The sequence below is a fragment of the Rhinopithecus bieti genome, unplaced genomic scaffold (genome assembly GCF_001698545.2).
Source record: "Rhinopithecus bieti isolate Rb0 unplaced genomic scaffold, ASM169854v2 scaffold_35538, whole genome shotgun sequence".
Classification (NCBI taxonomy): Eukaryota; Metazoa; Chordata; class Mammalia; order Primates; family Cercopithecidae; genus Rhinopithecus; species Rhinopithecus bieti.
The window spans coordinates 560,297-581,060 of record NW_016815913.1 but is presented as its reverse complement, the minus strand read 5'-3'; the positions used below and the strand labels follow the sequence as shown (position 1 = coordinate 581,060).

The following is a 20,764-nucleotide window of genomic DNA, read 5'->3' as shown; positions in this document are numbered from 1 at the left end:
TGTTGTTTGAAAATCATCATTTACTTAAGAAGACTAATTTGCACTGTATAAAAAATGCCTTTTAATCTCGAGTTATAAATGCAGAGAAGTATATTCAAACTAGAAATAAAAATATTTAAAGCAACACACTCCATACTTTAATGTCAAGTGACCTTTACAAATGTTCCTGGCAAAAGCGTACTTTCATGGCTTTGGGAATATTATTTTACACAATCTCAGGCAGCAAGCCAGTGCACAAGAACATACCAGGCAAAGTGATTTATCTTTGTGTTTTTAGCTCTCAAATGTATGCCAATACTTTTGATACTTATAATTTTCTTGCAAAACTTTTTAAAAATCTGATTTTACCAAAGAGTCCTTGTGAGAAATCAATGTAACATCATGTGTCAAGTCTCTCTTAGGGCCTCACACATCATAGGTCTTAGCACTCATCCCAGGCTCCTAAAAACATCAAGAATGCCTTTGTGTGCATGTTGAGTAAGAGTCAACAAAATTATAAGAGAGCAGTGAGTTGCTTTAAACACATTTTTAAATCCTGACTCTATCTGAGGATGTTGCCTGACACAGATTTTGTAGGTTGGGTTTGGTTCTCTGGGTTTGAAGCCTGACTTTTGTAACTTTGTCTGCATGCCAAGACTCCTATAAAGCACCTTGCACTAGCTGATTAGTGACTCTTTTCCTTTGCTCCCAGTTTATCTTGCCCCAAACCTGTTCTATTAATGGTGTTGTGTAGGCTTATAAACACTTAGTAGGAGAATCTCAGAGCATCATTTCTTTGTTCTTCATCTTGACTTTTCAAATAGTGACCACCCTAACAAAGAATATACAATAAACTAATAAAAGAATAAACATTTGAAAATCTTTTTTGAAGGTATAGTTATTTTCAAAGTTTTACATGGATGTTTTTGAGTGGACTGAATCCAGCCCAGAGGAGCATTTTGTATGGGTTTACATACTACTGCAGATTTTCTTTTTTAATTGGAGATGTTAAATTTACAACAATTCTTCCTATTAAAATGTTTTAGAGAAAGTAATGTGGGAGCACAGTGCCTGATGCTGCTTGCTTTGGACAGGGCATTTATGATCCACTTTGTCACTGATGGTGGTTTTGTTTCTTTCTTTCTTTTTTTTTTTTTTTGCCCAGCCTTCGCTCATCCGTATTCCCTGCCTACACCTGGTTGGTCCTGTGTTTATGACTCCTGGTATGAACACTTCTTGACATTGGTGATGAGAACTCGAAGTGTTTCTCAGAATGACTTGAAGATAGCATTATGTCCAATATCACTCCCCAGGCATTAAGCAGACAACCAACCATATGTTCGGTGCCACATTTTACCCCTTAAGGATTTCCAAAAGATTCTGTATTATGTGGCTTCCTGTTTCTCTTAAGAGTTTTATTTCTTTTTTTTTTTTCAATTATTACAGTAAGATGTTTCTGCCTAATTAGAAACCATGCCACAATCTCAACTACCTACTTGCATGAATCTTTTGAGAGATCCTCTCAGCGATAGAATGTAAGTTTAATCTTTTTCTATCCCTGAAAATAATGAGTTCAATCAGACGGTTCAGATAAGCCAATTTCCTGGGCTTGGCCACCCTTAATCTTGAACACTCATCTTAAGGCAGTTGATTTAGGTTAGCTTCTGGGTTCAGACCAGAGTTTATTTGCACCCTCTCTAAAGAAACTACTGTGTCACAGTTTTCATTTTCTTGGACTATCCTTTAATTCCTTAAGTGAAAGAAATAGGTAAGCTATTCTAAAAAGGAAGTAGACAATAGTAAAGGATGTCTTAGTGGGAGAAGCCAGAGGAATAGGACTGATGTGGTATTAACTTGGCAAAGACCAGGATTGGAAACCTTCTGAGTGAACTCTGTTCTTCATACCTCTCTTTCCCAGATATTTCAAGTTTAGTATTCTGTTCTTAAATAACAGCCCCAAATCCCTCAGACCGATGTTCAACATGGAGACCTACCTACTATGCCTTACTAATATCAGCACTGAGAGCAGTAGCTGCCCATCGCTGGTGTTCTCTATAAGCCAGGCGTAGTACTGATTACTCTACATACATTATCTCATTGACCCCCGTGAAACCCTACGGGGTAAGCATTGGTGGCTCCATTTTACATATGAGGAAACTGAGGCTTGAAGATGTTAAATAGTTGTCCAAGGTCACACATCTACTAGGTGGCCGAGTCAAGGCACCTGGTCAGTATTTGTTACTAGGGTGTCGTTTTACACTTTGCTATGATCTGAATGTTTGTATCCCCCCAAATTCCTATGTTGACATCCTAACCTCCAAGACAATGGCATTAGGAGGTGGGCTTTGGGAGGTGATTAGGTCACAAGGGCATCATCCTCATGAATAGAATTAGGGCTCTTATTAGAGGCCCCAGAAAGGTCCCTCTTCCCTTCCATCTTGTGAGGCTACAGTGAGAAAGCAGGCCCTCACCAGACACCAAATCATCTGGTGCCTCGATCTTGAACTTCCAACCTCCAGGCTGTGAGACACAAATGCCTGCTGTCTACAAGCCATCCAGTCTAGGATATTTTTGTTATAGCAGCCTGAATGGACTAAGAGACACATTTTTAAAAAGAGAATGAAATGTTAGCATTAAAAAAAAAAAGATAGATAACAAAAGATGAGTAGGTTGCAGTCTGCTTAGGTATGTCTGAGTCTGTGAAAGATGGTAATCCATGCATAAAGGGTGCATTCCTGGGTCAGAGAGTACGTTCAACGGCAGGCTGCAATAACTGATGTCCATGTCAACTACAGCAGCTGAGAACACGTCCGAGGAAGGAATACACTTTCAATTCCATAACTGACTTTTTCTGATTGACCCAGCGAATCAAATTGCGACCGTTTCAAATGAGAACTTTTCCTTTTTCTTTTTCTTTAAGCATCAGCCTGTTAGTTTGAGTGTAATCCCCTAGCCTATTCTGAATTTCAACAGTATTATCTATTTTTATGAAAAAAAAAAGTCTTAGTGCTTCATGTTTTAAACTTGTAAAGAGTACTTTGAGGATCTTTATTTTCTTCTTTCTGTTAATTATTATTACTTAACTAATTTAATTTTATTCACATATTTTCCTCTGGCCAAGAGCCAGAGTTTCTTTAAAGAATTTTTTATTAGAAGCTTCCAGCCATAAGAGCTAGAGGAAAATAAATTATCACTTGCATAAATTTATCATCAAAGAGTGAAAACAAAAATGTAAAGAAGTGATGGAGAATGTGTTTTATGACAATAACATAACACACTTCTAATATTAGGCTATAAAACTAATTGTGAACATATTTTAGAACCAGAAACATATGGAATTACATGATTTTAGGACAGAAAAATTCACAGTGGTTGACTTATAATATCATGTGGCATAAAAATGCTCATTGCTAAGAGTGGAGAGAAGAAGCCAAGTATGGAATGAAATTGGAAGAGGAACCTCCTCTCAATTCAGTTTTGGCAGGACGAGGAGCCCCATACGTGCCAAGTTTTAACTGAAAGCTAATTATAATGGTCACGTTACGAATTGTGCAGAAAGAGGAAGGTTGTTGACTTGGCACCTTAAATACATAGGTAACTATATATTTTTTCAAAAATATATAAGCATTCCTTTTTGGTAAAGAGCATCTCATTAAAATGTTAACCACAGAATCTTTAAGCTTGCCATCTTTAACTGGTATCAAGAAGTTTAAGAAACTACAAATGAAGTATTTTAAAGGAAAAGAAAGTTAAAACAGAAAGAACATGCCATACTCAATTATTCAAATAGATGGGATGAATTTATTCGTTTTTACTTCTGTGATGGTTTATTCTCTTGCTTAAAATACAGTCTTTAAATGGATGACAGCAAAATATTTTGGTGTTTCTCATACAATGGAAAACACCTGATAAAGAAAGACACAACGACTTCTGTGGCTTCAAATGTGTCCAGGGCTACGGAGATATCCCCTGTTTCGTTTGAAGAGGGCGCTCTTGTAAAGAAAATATCCTTGCCTAGGCCCTGCTGAGAAACTGGCCCAGCTCCCTGAAGTCAGCGTCACCATGGAGATCTTATTCCAGTGAGGGGGAATGGATTCCACGGTCCTGCTTTGGAAATGTGTAAATAGCAGATGCTTTTATTGCCTTTGTTTGAATCTCTGCCCTTGCAGAGCAACTCAGGCCGGAAGCTCAGAGGAGAGGAAGTCCATATTTGTCTGTAGTGTTTTGTTTCCTCGTAAGCAGCTTAGTCTCTTGGGATGACTGTGCGTAATGACAAGTTAATGGAAAAGGTATGAATTCAGATTTCACATAAAGAGAATCAGAAAAAGGAATGTGTCTTCCTTGAGCCAAAGGAAGAATTCAAACTTCCTTCTTTTAAAAAAGGGCGGGTTTATTAGACACCAATTTTATTACATACTGTTAATGTACAATATATGTGGTAACTATTGATCACAATGATTTTATCAGCTGAAATTTATAATATGCAAATGCGAGGGTGCATGATAGACTCATTTTCCTACAGCTTGGTAGTTAAGAGCCTGCATTTGAGTTCTAAGTGGCCTGTGTTCAAATTCCTACTGGTTTTCTGTTTAACCTGGCTGTTTTTCTTCATCTGTAAAACGGGGATACTGATACCAATAAATTATTGTCAAATAGTTTGTCTCCTTCATAGTTGAAAGGATTCAGTATTATCATGTATGTTGAAGATGAAATGTAGTAATGTATACAGAACTATTCCTGTTGGTACATCACACCAAAAAGAGAATTTTCCTATTTATTTTATCTTTATCAGATATATAATTACTGTGGTAAAGCATATTAGAATCAATACAGTAACTGATAAGCAAGAGAATTTAAGTCACTCATCTAAGTTCATGCAACAGTTATAGGCAATATGGGCTCAGAACCCAGGTATCCTGACCTTCGTTCAAGGACTTTTCCCAGCACATCTGACAATTATAATCACCCATGTTTTTTGAGGTATTGTGGGTATGACATAATACTAAGCACCATCACATAAACTCTCATGAAATAAGTTGACTGTTTTTCTTTGGAGTTAAAAAAAAATTCAACATTGGAGTTAGATTTCCGTATAATAAGCAAAGCACTAAGTAAAAACTGAAAATTAGTCAACAGAATATTAAGTGTCATGTACTATAAACAGATTACCTGGCTTATGAATTGCATATATTACACATACGGTATCTTTTGCAGTGGGGGATATTTCAACAGAGAGCAGTTTTCTCAGAGGAATAAAAATCTCTGGTTGTGACAAAACTAGAAGTTGGTGACAGATCTCAAGAGGCCTTGAGTTAAGACAGTGGTTCCTAGCACATTTGTTATATCAGGTGAATATGCTTACAAATGACTTTTCACAGCATCATTCTATGGAAGGCTAATGGAAATCAGTGGTATAAACTCTGCCCCACCTTTGTGTTAGCAGCTTCTACCAGCTTTCCACCCATTCTCTGATGCTAATTCAAAGTGTGCCTTTCATCAAAATAATGATACTGATAAAATCCTTATTCCCCAAGCAAGAAGAGGCACGCATTTGCTACGTTTTCTTCAAATCAACTTAGAAAAGAAGCATGTTGGTATAGAACTTAGGAAGTATATACTGTGTGTTTGCACTCGATTTATACTTATTTAGAAGTAAAAGTACATTTGGGCTAATAAATAGCTAAAATTTATTGAGGACTTATTCTCTTTGGATTCATCATCTTAACTCATCTTGAAACAACTAATATGGTAAACTGAGACACAAAGAGATTAACATCCAAGTGGAAGAGCCGGGTTAACTCAGAAGCCGGGTTCTGTTGATAGTGCTGTGTTCTTAGGGAATAGCCTAAGCAGACATCTCCATGGTGCCAAAAGAAATGGCACCCAACGGAAGACACTGCCCTTGCTCTGACTGAAGTTAGGATCTATAGAAACAGGACTCAATTCAAGATAGCTGATGGAGGTTTCCTGATTAGCTCAAGTCAATGATGGTGGCAGAGCAAGGGCTGGAGTGATATCACCTGTCTCCAGCCTTTGACAAAACCACTAGAAGGTAATGTAAGTCACTCTCTGCTGAATAACTGATTCACAACAGGAATTATTTGGATCTTAAGTCTGTAAACATATACTAGAAAAGAAGAGGTGATGGATAAGGGCAGACATGTTCTTAAGATCTAGCCCAGGGACTGGCAAATAATGGGCAGTCAGTAAACTCGTACTGATCAATGGATAGAGGCTCAAAGCCGGGATGAGTCACTTTGGATTAGAGTCGACGGAGAAGGTAGGGTTTGAATCTGCAACTGAGCTATGGGCCATAGGAGGGATTTGAACAGGCAAAGAATAAGAAAGGATACCAGATAGAAAACAAACAAACAAACAAACACATAGGTAGGAAAGAACAAGCCCTTTTAAGAAAAACAGGCAAAGCAGATAAATTGAAACATGTTTCAGGTTAGGAGATAGTTCTTCCATCCATCCATCCATCCATCCATCCATCCATCCATCCATCTATTAATCCTTCCGTTGTCCATCCATCCAGCAAATGCTTATTTAAGCATCAGGCACCATGTCACAACTAAAAAAACCGGAAACTTGAAAGATAGGTTGGGGTTAGATTTTGAGGCATCTGGAATGCCAGGCTCAGAAAGATGAACTTTAACTTGAGGATAGTAAGCCATGGATGGCCTTCTGCGCCATGGAGAGAGATATTGAAAATTGGCTAAGGAAGAGTAGACTGACAGAAATTAAACCGGATGGATTGGACAGAAAGGAGGTAGGGTTGAGAAAATCCACTAGAGTAAAATGCCAGGGTCCACAGGCAGGAGGATGAGCCATGGACTGACTTGCTGCTGGGAGTAAAGGAGAGGAGGGTGGGGGAAAGGCCTGGGTTGGAAAGTTATTACAGGGGCGGAATCTCTGACTGTAGTGAAACCACAGAGAAGAGCAGGCTCTGAAAACATCAACTCACCTGGGAGGTAGAAGAGCATGGAGGTGGAACAGAAAAGCTTGGAAAGGTGCTTCTCCACAGGATGGACATCTCTCTTTTCTCAAACTTGATAATTCTGCCTTTGCATCTGCCCTGTATCTAATCATCATGAATGCTTCCAACATCTGACACATACGGAGCAGATAATTCATGGCTGAGAGGCCAATTGTCACTATCCCTTTGTAACAAGAAGCCTGTTTTTCTTTCTTTTTTTTTTTTTTTTTTTTTTTTTTTTGAGATGGAATCTCACTCTGTCACCCAGGCTGGAGTGCAGTGGCCGGATCTCAGCTCACTGCAAGCTCTGCCTCCCAGGTTCACGCCATTCTCCTGCCTCAGCCTCCCGAGTAGCTGGGACTACAGGCACCCGCCACCTCGCCCAGCTAGTTTTTTGTATTTTTTAGTAGAGACGGGGTTTCACCATGTTAGCCAGGATGGTCTCGATCTCCTGACCTTGTGATCCGCCCGTCTCGGCCTCCCAAAGTGCTGGGATTACAGGCTTGAGCCACTGCACCCGGCCGAAGCCTGTTTTTCATTCATGAAATGAATTTTTTTAAAAACTGGTAACTATACTGAATCTTTAGAACACCAGGTTTCAAAAGGAGTAACACTGCATAGATAAATAAAATCAGATTATTGTGCGAAACACTGGTTTTCAATTCCTCTACCTTTTTATAATTCCTTAATATCAGAATGTACAGTAATGCCTCAAGGAAAATTCTCAATGTACATTTGTCTAGAGAAGTGGGTTATAAATCTCCCTCTGTTATTCTTTCTTGTTAGTTGGAATACATTATAGCTACCTCTGTATCAGTGATAGAGCGTGAGTGCACGGATAATTGAAGCGCACTGAAGTGCACAGGTTATCCTAAATTCATCTTTATTATAACCTTGTGTTTAAGTCTCCTTTGCTATCAACTCTTTAAGAAGACTTCTAACAAAGAGCAGTTTTATAAAGTTGAATTTGCTCTACTGACCATACCTACCTTTTCCAATGGGAAGTTGTGAGCAGGGAAGTGGTTACATGATGTTGAACAGAAAACACAGAAAACATCGGAGTTTCTGCTAGTTCAACAAATTCTCTCATTTTAATGACTGTTTGGTGAGAGGTAAATGAATGCATGCTGCTTGGCACTGAGGTGACTTGCCCCTGCCTTTTTGTGCTGGGTGATGACAGTTACTTTTTTCTAACAATCATTGCATTCCTTTTATATTCTTGGAGTCTCAGTGTTGGAAAGAACATCAAAATTTCATCACGTTTCATTTCCCGCTTGCCAAAAAAAAAAAACAACCTGCCCAAGATGGATCATTGTTTGTTCCGTTCTTTAAGTCTCTGACTTGGAGAATGGTCATCAGTAAACTGATGGAAGAGCATTGGCTAGCAACCTGCTTAAAACCTGTTGTAGTTTTGATGGTAGTTATTTGTCCACATAGAAGTGGCGTGAAACATGAACACACCGATGAGTAGGATGTGGTTAGCAATCAGATGTTCTCCAATGCAAATGGTGGGAGTGAGAATGTGTTTCCTTTCAAAACAATATTTTCATCTATCAGAGATACATCATCAGAATGTTTGATGTAGAGTAGGCCCATCATAAATGTTTGAGTGAGTAAATTAGTTGGCAATGAAATACTTATCAGCTGCAGAAGCGTGGCCACCTAGGAGCAGAGTGGGTAACTTCTTTCTTTCCTTTGTTCCCAGAGATCTTTTCACCTATGGCTGTCGGCCCACTTCTAAAGGGAACTCTGAGGAACACTATCTGTCTTCATGATGCTGTGTGAGAAAAAAGTTCTGGAATCAAATAAGTTTGGGAAATACTGGATTTTTCTATCTCTTCTTTGACATCATGATGTGTATTAGAACATTAAGGGTTTTGAGAATTTGGAAAAAAATATTTTCCAAATCTGTTTGGCTTTAGAACTCTCTTTTGCACAAAACATATTAACCATCCACACTTTAGGAGATACTGCTCTTTTGGGTTAATTGTTCACATTTGGGTGGAGATCATGACTTCTTCATTTCTGCCAGATGCTGATTGGCACATGGTAGGCGTTCAGTAAATACTTTCTGTAAATGAAATGTAAAATGAAAATGGCCATGGGGGGGCGTTGATGGAGATGATGCTAGAAGAAGCTATGGTGTCATGAAGGTAAGGATGAACAGGATTGGGTTGGAGTCAGAGAAAGAGGAGTGAAATGGAGGGTGGGTTCTGAATTCAAATGGTCTGCTTTTAAACCAAATAGAATATCAGAGCTTCTGACATCACTCTTGAAGTCCTTCAGTTTATCTTCCTCAGTGATTACAGCATCCCTCTTAAATCCCCTGTGTTTTTAAGCTTTCATGGGCAGACTAAACATTGACAACCATGGATAATACCTCATTCTTGTTTAATGTTGATTATCAAACTGTTATAGAAATTGCATTTTAAAAACTTCAGCCAAGTGATTATTTAGAAATGAGACATTATTTGGAAAGACAGTCTAAAGCCCACACATCATTGCCTTTGGGGACTCTAAATAATGCTATGTTCTCTCAACTTACTATTCTATGTCTTATAGCACATGTGATGTGTCAGAGTAGCATTCCCAGGGACTGACAAAAAAGCAGAACTCCAGAGGTGCCCACGAGCACTCCAGAGAGGCTTGTCTCTGGTCCTCAAATATCCAGGGGAAAATACTATTACAACCTCTATTTCATACAGCTCTGAATGGGTGCCTGCAACTAGCCATCTTACGATTCGCCCAAGTGGTCAAAGGAAATTGAAAATAGTTAGAAATCAGCAGTGTTCCTAGTGTTGGCATTGCACACAATGTGAATAAAATGTTACATAGTCTATCCAAAGACAGAGAGCAAGATGCTTGAAAATTATTCATTTTGATCACATTTACTTGCAAAAATGACATTTAGCTTTCTTAAAGCTCTCATTGGAGAGTAAGTCGAGTAAATATCAAAAGGTTGCCTTAAAACTTGCCTTTTGCATGACAAGAAGAAATGGGTGGCCTGAGAGTTTTAGAGTTTGGCAGAGCTTGGGTGTGGGCGTACACTTACCATAATCTCTCTAACCCTAAGCAATAGCTTAATTTATTTATTATTATTTTAAAAGAGTTTCATTTTCTTTCAACTAGAGGTGGAATGGGTTTAAAGGAGGTGATTATGTTCATATGATAAGAGAAATATTTTTCTTCAGTGATTATGATGGCTTCAGTTACTAAACATATTTGTTGTTAAAACCATATGCTGACTTGTGTTACTATCAAAGAGTATTACATTCCGAAGAGGAGAGAGGCGCTGCACCTACTCTAATATGGAAACAAAGGGCTCTTACCTCAGAGCCTATTGATATATCAAGTAATAAATGTGACAGTTACTGGTTCTATTTTCCTTATCCTGTTTTCCTGCAGAACTGAAATGGAACATGTTTCTTACTAGTAACAGATGCTCGAACCCCTCTTTTGAAATTCCTCTGTAGAAGCTGCCCTGTTGATTCCATTAGGTGGGAAGGGGCTTTATGCAGATGTCTGCTCGTGGGGTTGCATTGTTGTAATTGCTGTTCTACCACCCTTGCTGAGTGCCATGCTTTTCTCTTGTAGGTGATGTGCCTTCAGGACTTTTTTGGTGATGATGACATTTTTATTGCATGTGGACCGGAGAAGTTCCGTTACCAGGATGATTTCTTGCTAGATGAAAGTGGTAAGGAAAAAAAAAGTTCAAAACCAGGGGAAATTTGAGGCAGCTTTCGAAAATGAGCTGCACCAGGCCAAGATTATGTCAACTCCAAAGCTACCAAATCAGTTTCAGATCCTCACCCAGCGTGTCTTTTCCATATCTTGAATTTCTTTGATTTTTTTTTAAATATGGAAAACAGATGAAATGAGAATTGGAAAAGTGAAATCATTTAGAAGAATAAGTAACTAATGGCTAATTTATAACCACTTAATAATTAAGTTGTTGTTACGTAGAAGATGATGGTGTGGATTTCTACATTTTTAATTATATATTTTTTCCACAATTTTTGGCTGAGGGATTTGTCATCATAAAATCATTTAAGATGTTTCTAGGCTCAGTTTTCAGGTGGCTTCCTTTAATTCCTAACCGGGCAAATGGCTTGCTTTCCCTTTTTCCTTTAAATACTGTAGCATTCATGTGTCATTAGCATCTGTGAGATATCAGAAAAGAGAAGTTAGCTTCCTTCCATTAACAAACTAAATGTGCTACTCTGTAATTGATAAAGAGGGGATGGTTATAAAGAGGGAAATACATGTCTTAGGAAATGAATATGAAAGGTTGTGACTTTAAGAATGATATTTTTGATACTATTAATCATCTGAGTATCTTAGCACTATCACAGGTAAGATTATTGTACCAAAGATTATTGTACCCCTTCCTTGATAATATTACTCTAATTTAATTAGGGGAGTATTGCATATTTACTGACAACTCAGCTTCTGCCTAGTTGGAAATGCTTTTTGAAGTGATAATGAATTATTTGCTTAGATGAATGCAGAAAAACAAATCAGTGAGCTTTTGAAATAGTGGCTGAGCAACACTTGAGCACTAACAATAATGGGAAAGTGATGTGATGTAGTGGTCTCACCCCAACACTGCAGATGTGTGTTAATGCACAGCATCTATGTTACACGCATATATACATATTATCGGTTGTATGCACTTAGGAACTATGATTCTTTGATTTAAAAATGACTTAAAGGATGGGTGTGGTGGCTCACACTTGCAATCCCAGCACTTGGGGAGGCCGAGGTGGGCAGATCACTTGAGCTCAGGAGTTTTAGACTAGCCTGGGCAACATGGCGAAACCCTGTCTCTACAAAAGTTAGCGGGGCATGGTGGTGCACACCTGCAGTCCTAGCTGTTTGGGAGGCTGAGGTGGACGGATCATCTAAGCCCAGGGAGGTCAAAGGTGCAGTGAGCCCTGATTGTGCCATTGTACTAGGCCTGGGTGATAGAGCAAGACCCTGTCCCCCCAAAAAATGACTTAGAGTGTGTAGGGAGGGATAAGGATTTTTAAAATTGCCCCTTTCTCATGAAAACTTGAAATGCCCATTAAGAATGTAAATAGATGTGTCATTTGAAGAGATTTATTTTGGTTCAAGGACCAAAACTGGAAGAGTGGTTTGGCATCCCTTTTTCTCTAAATAAGTTGACTCAAATACATTCCATCTTTATTTCTGATCTACGTGCCCTTTGAAGCACAGATTTTTGTAAATATATCACAAGTATAGTGTCCTCAGGGAAGGTCTCCCCCACACCACCGTTTTAAGAACAGCTTTGCCATTGTGTAGAACAGGTGAAAGTCAAGAGTCAGACAGAAGAGTTGACAGCATGGTTTTGAGAAAAATAAACTGCCCTGACTTTCCATTTAAAGAAAATAGCTGCTTGTGATAGAATGGTTTAGGAGACCAGATGCATTCTGAAATGAAAGCCTGTTTGTTGCTTTGATATAGAAAACAGCCTGTCAAACTCAACCTGGAATACATCTCTTTTTCAAACCAGCAAGCAGAATTGGCCACATCTTCCAAGCTCTGGGGTCTCTATCTAGGCCCCAGATGGACTTGGGGCCCCTTCTCCCTGCTGGCTGGGCTGGGTGAGCTCACGTAGCTGGGCTTCCCTTCGCAACAGCCAATGCGCTCTCTACCCAGGATGCCGCAGCTACTCCCATGCACCTGCTATGATGAGCAGGTCAACTTTCTGAGAAGTACAACAGGAAAATGCCAGAAATTCTGTAATACAGTAGGTGCACTGCCCCTTTCCTCTTGCTATTTGCCCCTTAGAATTATTTCTCATTAAAAAGAATGCGCACAGGCCGGGTGCGGTGGCTCACGCCTGTAAACCCAGGACTTTGGGAGGCTGAGGAGGGCAGATCACCTGAGGTTGGGAGTTCGAGACCAGCCTGACCAACATGGAGAAACCCCATCTCTACTAAAAATACAAAATTAGCCAGGCATGGTGGTGCATGCTTGTAATCCCAACTACTCAGGAGGCTGAGGCAGGAGAATGGCTTGAGCCTGAGAGGTGGAGGTTGTGGTGAAGCGAGATCCCACCATTGCACTCCAGCCTGGGCAACAAGAGTGGAACTCTGTCTCAAATAAATAAATAAATAAAAGAATAAAAAAGAATGCACACAGATATACAGAGAGATGCACACAAGGGCTTATATGCGAACACACACACACACATCCTAGGATACCTTCTCCATCTTTTGTGGTTTGACCTTGTGAAGGACCACTTCAAACTAATTAGCTGAGAACTTCACATCCCTTCCATGGATGAATAATGTCCTAACCCTTTCTTGGTGTGAAATACATTTGCTGAGTAACGATGTCCTCCCCCATTCCAAAAGAAACACGTGGATATGGAAGGAAGGGGGCTCAAACAGAAAAACGATCTAAATTGAGATTTTACTTCCTTGGATGAACTTATCCCGAGACTAAATTCACACGCTGACAACTGCAATTTTCCTGTTGCTTGTACAGCATGTTCTAGTGCTAATGTATTAACATTTGAATCTTTTTTTAAGTGCTCCGAGCATGATTTAACCCAGCTTATCTGTGCTTGCTAAATGGTATTTGCACATCGATGCTTCATTTGGCCTTTTCCATAGTAGCTTCCTTAAAGGGGTGTCAGCGGTGGGTACAGGCATCTTCAGAATTACTACTCTTGCCCTCTGCAGGGCTGTGCTTCATTTAAGGTGCCAAGAAGTGGGCCTTTTGCCACAAGGCGGCACTTTTATTTTAACTTTCCAGATTAACCTGGCTCCCAGTGAGTTCAGGATTTAGCAATAATACATCCGTCTAATTCCTGCTAGGAAATCTCCTAAGGATGTCTCTTAAGGTCCATCCTGGGAGGAGATTTGCCATTGTAGATGAATATTTCATGGGGCCACATTGGAGCCAGATTAATATAGGAAACTGCCAGGGAGCCTCCTTCCACTCCTAAGTTTGCACATTCGGAAAATAACACCTTCTTTGTTCTGGTTCAGAATGTAACCATTTTAGCGATATCGTCATCAATCAGTAGAATCTTAGCACCTTGGAGATGGTGGCTAGAGCACTATAGATAGAGACAAGCAGAGAGGCCAGCAGATCCTTCCCTTGTTGTCTAATTTAGAATGATGAAACAGAGGCAGGGAAAATGTCACATTGGAGACAGGAAGCTCAACATGGTTTTGCTTCTGTGTTGATGACAAATGGATGAATTTGTGATCTGTTGCCATTTAAAAGTGATAGGGTTTTGTTGAGAAAGGATCATCACCCCACGCTTGCGAGGGACAGTGATCTTGGGGATGAGCCTGATGCTGGATGTCAATTCTTGTCCAACCTCCCAGCCTCAAAGCCAGTGCCTCGACTCTGCTTGGCTAGTTCCTTTACCCATTCACTCCACTGCCATCTGGAGCCTCGCCTTGGCCAGGACTGCCACCTACTCGGGAGTCCAGATATCTGTCATCCTCTCTTTCAACTTTTCTCAGATCTTTCTGATTTTTTATCAACCAGTTCCTAAGTGCTCTTGATTCTGATGTTAATAGGCATTACCTTCAAAGTCCATTGTTTTGCTTAGATGTTGAATTAATTTCCTAGGGCTGCTATAACAAAGTATCACAAACTGGGTGACTTAAAACAACAGAAATGTGTTGGCTCACAGTTCTGAAGACAAGAAGTCCAAAATCAAGGTACTGGCAGGGCTGTGCTCCCTCTGAAGGCTCTAGGGAAGAATCCTTCCTCATTTCTTCCAAGTTTCTGATGGCTTCCAGCAGTCCTTGACTTGTGGCAGCATCATCACTCCAATCTCCATCTCCACCTTCATGTAACCTTCTCCCCTGCATTTCAGTAGAATTTCCCTCTTCTCATAAGGACACCAGTTATTGGATTAGGAGCCACTCACATTCAGTATGACCTCATCTTAGCTTGGTAATATCTACAAAGACTATTTCCAAATAAGATTCACTCAAAGGTACCAGGATTCGGACTGGAACATATCTTTTTGGGGAACAAAATTCAACCTAAAAAAGACATTGGTGGAAGCTGTTCGAATTTTATTTGAACTTGGATTACAAGTAAACTAATGTTTATCATATTTGTTTGGATCTGTCCTTAGATATTTACAGTAATAGCATTATATTTGTTAGTAGAATACATCAACAACAGAGCTGTGGCTGCCCCTCATCTGATCCTTCACAGTTGGGGTTCCTCACCTCGTGGATCAGAGGAATGCTGTCAGACAGTCTGAGATTTCAGCAGTGCGTTTGACAGAGCCCCTCTTGAATTCCCTTGGACTAAGAAGAAAATATATAGTAAATGGTATAGGTGGTTGTATTTTTAATTGATTTATCTTCTCTGTCCAAAAGGTACTGATTTATAGGCCGATGTCTAATGTGCCGGAGGAGATCTCTATTAGGATTGTCCCGTCAGACCCCTGAAGGAAGGGATTTGTTTGTTTGCTGAGAGTGAACAGGTTTCACACCACAAGAATCTGCTTTGGACTCGATGTGGTTTAGCATGGTTAGAAGTGTCCTTTTGAGGTCAGGTGCAGTGGCTCATGCCTGTAATCCCAGCACTTTGGGAGGCCAAGGCAGGTGGATCATGAGGTCAGGAGAATCACGAGGTCAGGAGATCAAGACCATCCTGGCTAACACAGGGAAACCCCATCTCCACTAAAAATACAAAAAAGTAGCTGGGTGTGGTGGCACACACCTGTAGTCCCAGCTACTCGAGAGGCTGAGGCAGGAAAATCACTTGAACCTGGGAGGTGGAGGTTGCAGTGAGCCGAGATCACACCACTGCACTCCAGCCTAGGCCACAGAGTAAGACTGCAAGACTCTATCTCAAAAAAAAAAAAAAAAGTGTCCTTTAGAGAACATTAAAGCTGTGTGGATTTGAACCATCAGGGAGGAAAGCTGATGTGGTCAAAGGTAGAATGAGGATCCAAAAAGTTTCTAACAGGGTGGATTGTGTCTAACAAGATAAAATTGAATTTGTATAAACAAAAGAAGAGCTCTAGGGTGTGAAAGAAAGAAAATGCCAGCCTTACAAGCTGACTTAGTAGTGATGTCGTTTTCACAGCAGCACGTGTGAAATTTACTTTTACTTGACTGCAGGCTTAGTATGAGATGTTACGTGACATGGGTCATTTGTGTGTGGATTGTAGGGGTATCATATACTATACTGTAAAATGTTTTTGCCCCTCTGATTGAAGGTGGTAAATGTGAACTGAAACAAAACATTAAAATTAAAAAATGTATTTAGTATTCCTAAAACTAAGTAACTATAGAAGAAATGTAAATAAGCTTTCAGATTTTTGTATGTTTGTAGTGTTTACAATTCTGAAGTCATTAAAGCTCAAAACTGCGGGAAGACTTTTGAGACACAGTGTGCGTGTGCATGTGTGTGTGCCCGTGCACGTGTGTGCATGTGTAGTGACCGATCTCCAGGAAATACCAGTTCTACTTCTCCCTGCACCAGACAGATGTGCCTGTAGTCCAATGTTCTTCCTGGGTATGTGATTCTAGAATGGACATTTTCTCAGCTTCTCTTATGGATCTCCATGGTGTTGGGTATCCAAGATCTGCTTGGTAAATATTTCTAGAAATATTCTATCCTAACCATTTTCCTGGGACTCATGTCCCAAATAAGACAGAAGCTGCATCAGGCACCATTCACCAGGGGGTTCTGATTGCTTTCCCTAATTCTGGGTGATAAGAAAATAGGGCTAGAACCTATTAGGTTGGTGCAAAAATAATCACGGCTTCTGAAAGTAATGGCAAAAAAAAAAAAAAAAAAAAAAAGTGATTACTTTTTCACCAACCTAAGAGAATAGTAGGAACAGTATTGGAATAGTAGGATTGTGTTTGGAAGACACAGTCTCATCCAGGCTCTATGTCCTACTTTCTGTGTGGTCTCTACATCTCCAAGCCTGCTTCCTATTCCCTGAAACACTTTTTTTTTTTTTCCTGAGTTGTAATGGACCTCAAATGAGACAATAAATGTCAAAGCACATTCGAAACTGTGTTCCTTATTACCCAGTGAATGATGCTGGGGAATGACACCTCAGTTGAAATATACCTCCTAGTGGATTGCAGCTGGACTCAGCCATGTAGCTTCATTTGCGGGGCTTAATGGGAGGCAGATGACATCAAGATCTGCTTTTGGTGCTCTTTGGAACCAGAAAGCGATTACTACTGCTTTCTTCCACTCTTAACTTTTGTTGCTCTGGTGGAGGTAAGAGGGAATTAAGGCTCCTTTGAAGATACCCACTCTTCTCTGGAGGGAATCTCTAGAAGATTAAATTAAACCACATGTAGAAGAACCAATCAGACTTCTAAAAGTGGCAGTGTTCAGGAGTCCCAGCCCTTGGTAAATGCTTCCCTCTTTCCATGCCCACGTTGATTTGAGTTAAAGAGACCTGATGGCCCTGCTGCTTTGTCCTGAGGCTGGTGATGCTAGGAAACCAGAAGGTTAATGGAAACACTGGAAGATGCTCACAGTCAGGACAAAGACCACTCCTCCTCACAAACTAGTTTTTGAGTCACTGCTAACAAAATCCATCCATTCTTTCACTCATGCAGTTATTCATTCAATAAGCTAGCTTACTATGTACTAGGCAGTGTGCTAAGCTCAAATACCTGCAGGCAGTAACACTTAGATCAGATGTGACCCTTCAACTGACTTTTTTTTTTTTTTTTTTGAGGTGGAGTCTAGCTGTGTCACCCAGGCTGGAGTGCAATGGTGTGATCTCAGCTCACTGCAAGCCCCGCCTCCCAGGTTCAAGCAATTCTCCTGCCTCAGCCTCCCAAGTAACTGGGACTGCAGGTACACACCACCATGCCTGGCTAGTTTTTATATTTTTAGTAGATATGGGGTATTGCCATGTTGGCCAGGCTGGTCCATACTGACTTTTAATATTGTTTATGTGTAAAGATGTCAGAGGATCTTAGGTGCTGAACTTTGACCCAGAATATTAAATATTGCATATTATTCTAGTGGCTTTTATCTCTTAGGAAAAATACTGTGGTAAAATGACTAGTGATTTACAATAGACAGACAACTGTTTGTAAATCTAAATTGTAATTGGATTATAAGGCCAGTTTACGTTGCATCTGTGAGCAGATTTCTTTGAGATGGATGGTACTTGTTGGTGCTAGAATATTTTATCGTTTCAATAGATGTTAATTCTAGGAATGTACAGTTTTTATTTTAAAGAAACAGTATAGGGCCAGCCATGGTGGCTCATGCCTGTGATCCCAACAGTTTGGGAGCTGAGGCAGGTGGATCACTTGAGCTCAGGTGTTCAAGACCAGCCTGGGCAACATGGTGAAACCCCATCTCTACAAAAAATTAGCTGGGCAGCATGGTGAAACCACATCTCTACAAAAAATTAGCTGGGCAAACCTGTAGTCCCAGCTACTTGGCAGGCTGAGGTGGGAGGATCACTTGGGCCCCAGAGGTCGAGACTGCAGTGAGCTGAGACTATACCACTGCCCTCCTGCCTGGGCGAAAGAGCGAGACTCTGTCTCAGGAAACAAACAAACAAAAAAGCCAAACAACTGAAAAACTAATATAGCTATCTTGTTGAATAATTCTAAGTTTTTGTGGCTCTTCATTGTCTTATGAGAAAAGGATATAAAATCTGGTATGATCATCCCTGATTGCATTGATTTGTAGAATTCAGCTTGATGTCTGAAATAGAGGGTTTGGGAGCTTTTGTCTGTTTTGTGTTCTGAATACGGGGCACATTTGCTAACATACTTTGCTCTCGTCAGCAAGTTCCTATTTGCCTCCAAGCAGTGGAAAGGCCGCAAGGGGTTCTGGAGACTTTCCTGACCATAGCTACCTTTTAGCTCATGCATAAATATGAAATGTCCCAGAACATAGTGATTGTTCCAATTTAATCAACAGCCAAACTATGGATACATATAGAGTACTGTACCTTGGAGACAGACTCTAACTCAAGCTCAAGCTAGTTCTTTCGCTACAAATAGATAATTTCCTACTTAGAAAATCAAGGCATTGTATAACATCTGCAATCTTTCCTTTACATTTTCTCTTCCGCTCCTCGTGGGCCTTCCTTTTTATTATATTCAGTAACAGTGACATATGAATTCTTGATATGGAAAACCCTACAGAATATAGCATTGTATGTGAATCGTGGACACTAAAGGTCTTGGAGGTCATCAGCTTCCCCTCCCCTTTGATGCAGAAACCCTCTCCACAGCATCCAACAGTTGTTCCTCCATCCCCAACTGGAACCCTTTGTTGATGATGGGGTGCAAATTTAGAAGAAGGCTAATTCCACTGTCCACTAGTGCTTTTTTTTTTTTTTTTTTTTTGAGACAGAGTCTCACTCTGTCACCCAGGCTGGTGGAGTGCAGTGGCGCGATCTTGGCTCACTAAAACCTCTGCCTCCCGGGTTCAAGCAATTCTCCTACCTCAGCCTCCCGAGTGGCTGGGACTACAGGCATGTGCCATCATGCCCGGCTAATTTTTTGAATTTTTAGTAGAGACAGGGTTTCACCATGTTACCCAGGATGGTCTCCATCTCCTCACCTCATGATCCGCCTGCTTCGACCTCCCAAAGTGCTGGGATTACAGGTGTGAGCCACCGCGCCCGGCCTAGTGCTCATTTTTAACAAGTTATTGAGCCCAAATTAATGTCTCCCCAGCTTGCACATAGTCCTCCTAGTTCTGGTCTCCAGAATAACAAATACTACCCACTGCCCTCATTCTAAGGGAGCTTCCCTCCTATCCCTTCCCTCATGGTCAAAATCACTCACTGTAAACTCTGTTATTTCTTTTCCTTCTTGACCAAAATGACCTATATCTTTCCTCATCTTCTCTCCTGCTTTCCTCAACTTTCTAAAAAATGAAGTCTCCTTTCTCTTCTAAAATCAATGATAGTCCCTGTCTTTGTCTTCTGTTTCTCTATGTGACCTTTCCTTGTCAGTATTCTGTTCCTACTGTTTTGTGGATTTGTTGTTTTACCCTATGTATAGTCTCTTTTCTTTCAGCCCACAGCTAGGCCCAGGTTCCTCCTGTACTAAAAGAGCCTCCAGTCCTCTCCGTCATCTCATCAAACCACTTTGCCTTTCTTTCTCTGCCAAACTGCTAAAAAATAATAATAAAGAATGACTGTCCTTGAAGCCTCCACTTCTTCAACCTGACCATTTGTTATACCATTGGGTAACTGGTACATGGAACACACAAGAATGATGGGGTTTTATCAGTTTTTTTTTTTTTAAAACTGTCTTCCCCATCCATTTAGGTTTATGTAAGGCTGGAAGTTCCTTTCTTGGCACTGGATGCCACCTCAGGAATCCCAATATTTTTCTGGTCCCTCCTAATATAGTCAAAAAGTCTTGTGGACTCTACTAGATGCAAACTGCCATCATCATTCCAAAGTGAAAGTATCTAGTCCCACATGCCAGTCATTCAAAACTGGAGTTCTGTTTCTACACCTAGCTAGAGCCCAATGTAGCATGTGGTGAGTCCCCTACTCTGCAGGACAAGGGGAGGGTTGATGACTTCTCTCCTGCCCACTCTCTCCTCCCCACTGTTTTGATCTGTCCAGGATTGCAATGGGGATGAGGTAGATGGGGCAGGGTGATGAGAAAGGAGAGGTGGAAAGTCCTTACTTGACTATTCTGTTGTAGGGTGGCTTCAAACTCTCTCAGCCAGAAACTGTGATTTAAAGCTAACTTTTCTTTTGGGTGTTTTAATGGATTCTTCAGGGACTCTCACTGGGAACATTTTGCTCTTCTTTATTGATATGGTTGATTCAGTTTCTTCCAGCTTTGG

At 40.4% G+C, this 20,764-nt stretch overlaps 1 protein-coding gene across 3 annotated transcripts in view; it reads left to right on the top strand.

The window, feature by feature from the left end:
- Positions 1-20,764, top strand: part of DCLK1 (doublecortin like kinase 1) — a 366,905-nt gene that overhangs the window by 170,986 nt on the left and 175,155 nt on the right. For all 3 annotated transcript variants that reach the window (XM_017854149.1, XM_017854150.1, XM_017854153.1), the window contains exon 4: positions 10,553-10,652. In XM_017854149.1, coding sequence (XP_017709638.1) covers positions 10,553-10,652 — 100 coding nt within the window. The remainder of the gene's footprint in view (positions 1-10,552; positions 10,653-20,764) is intronic.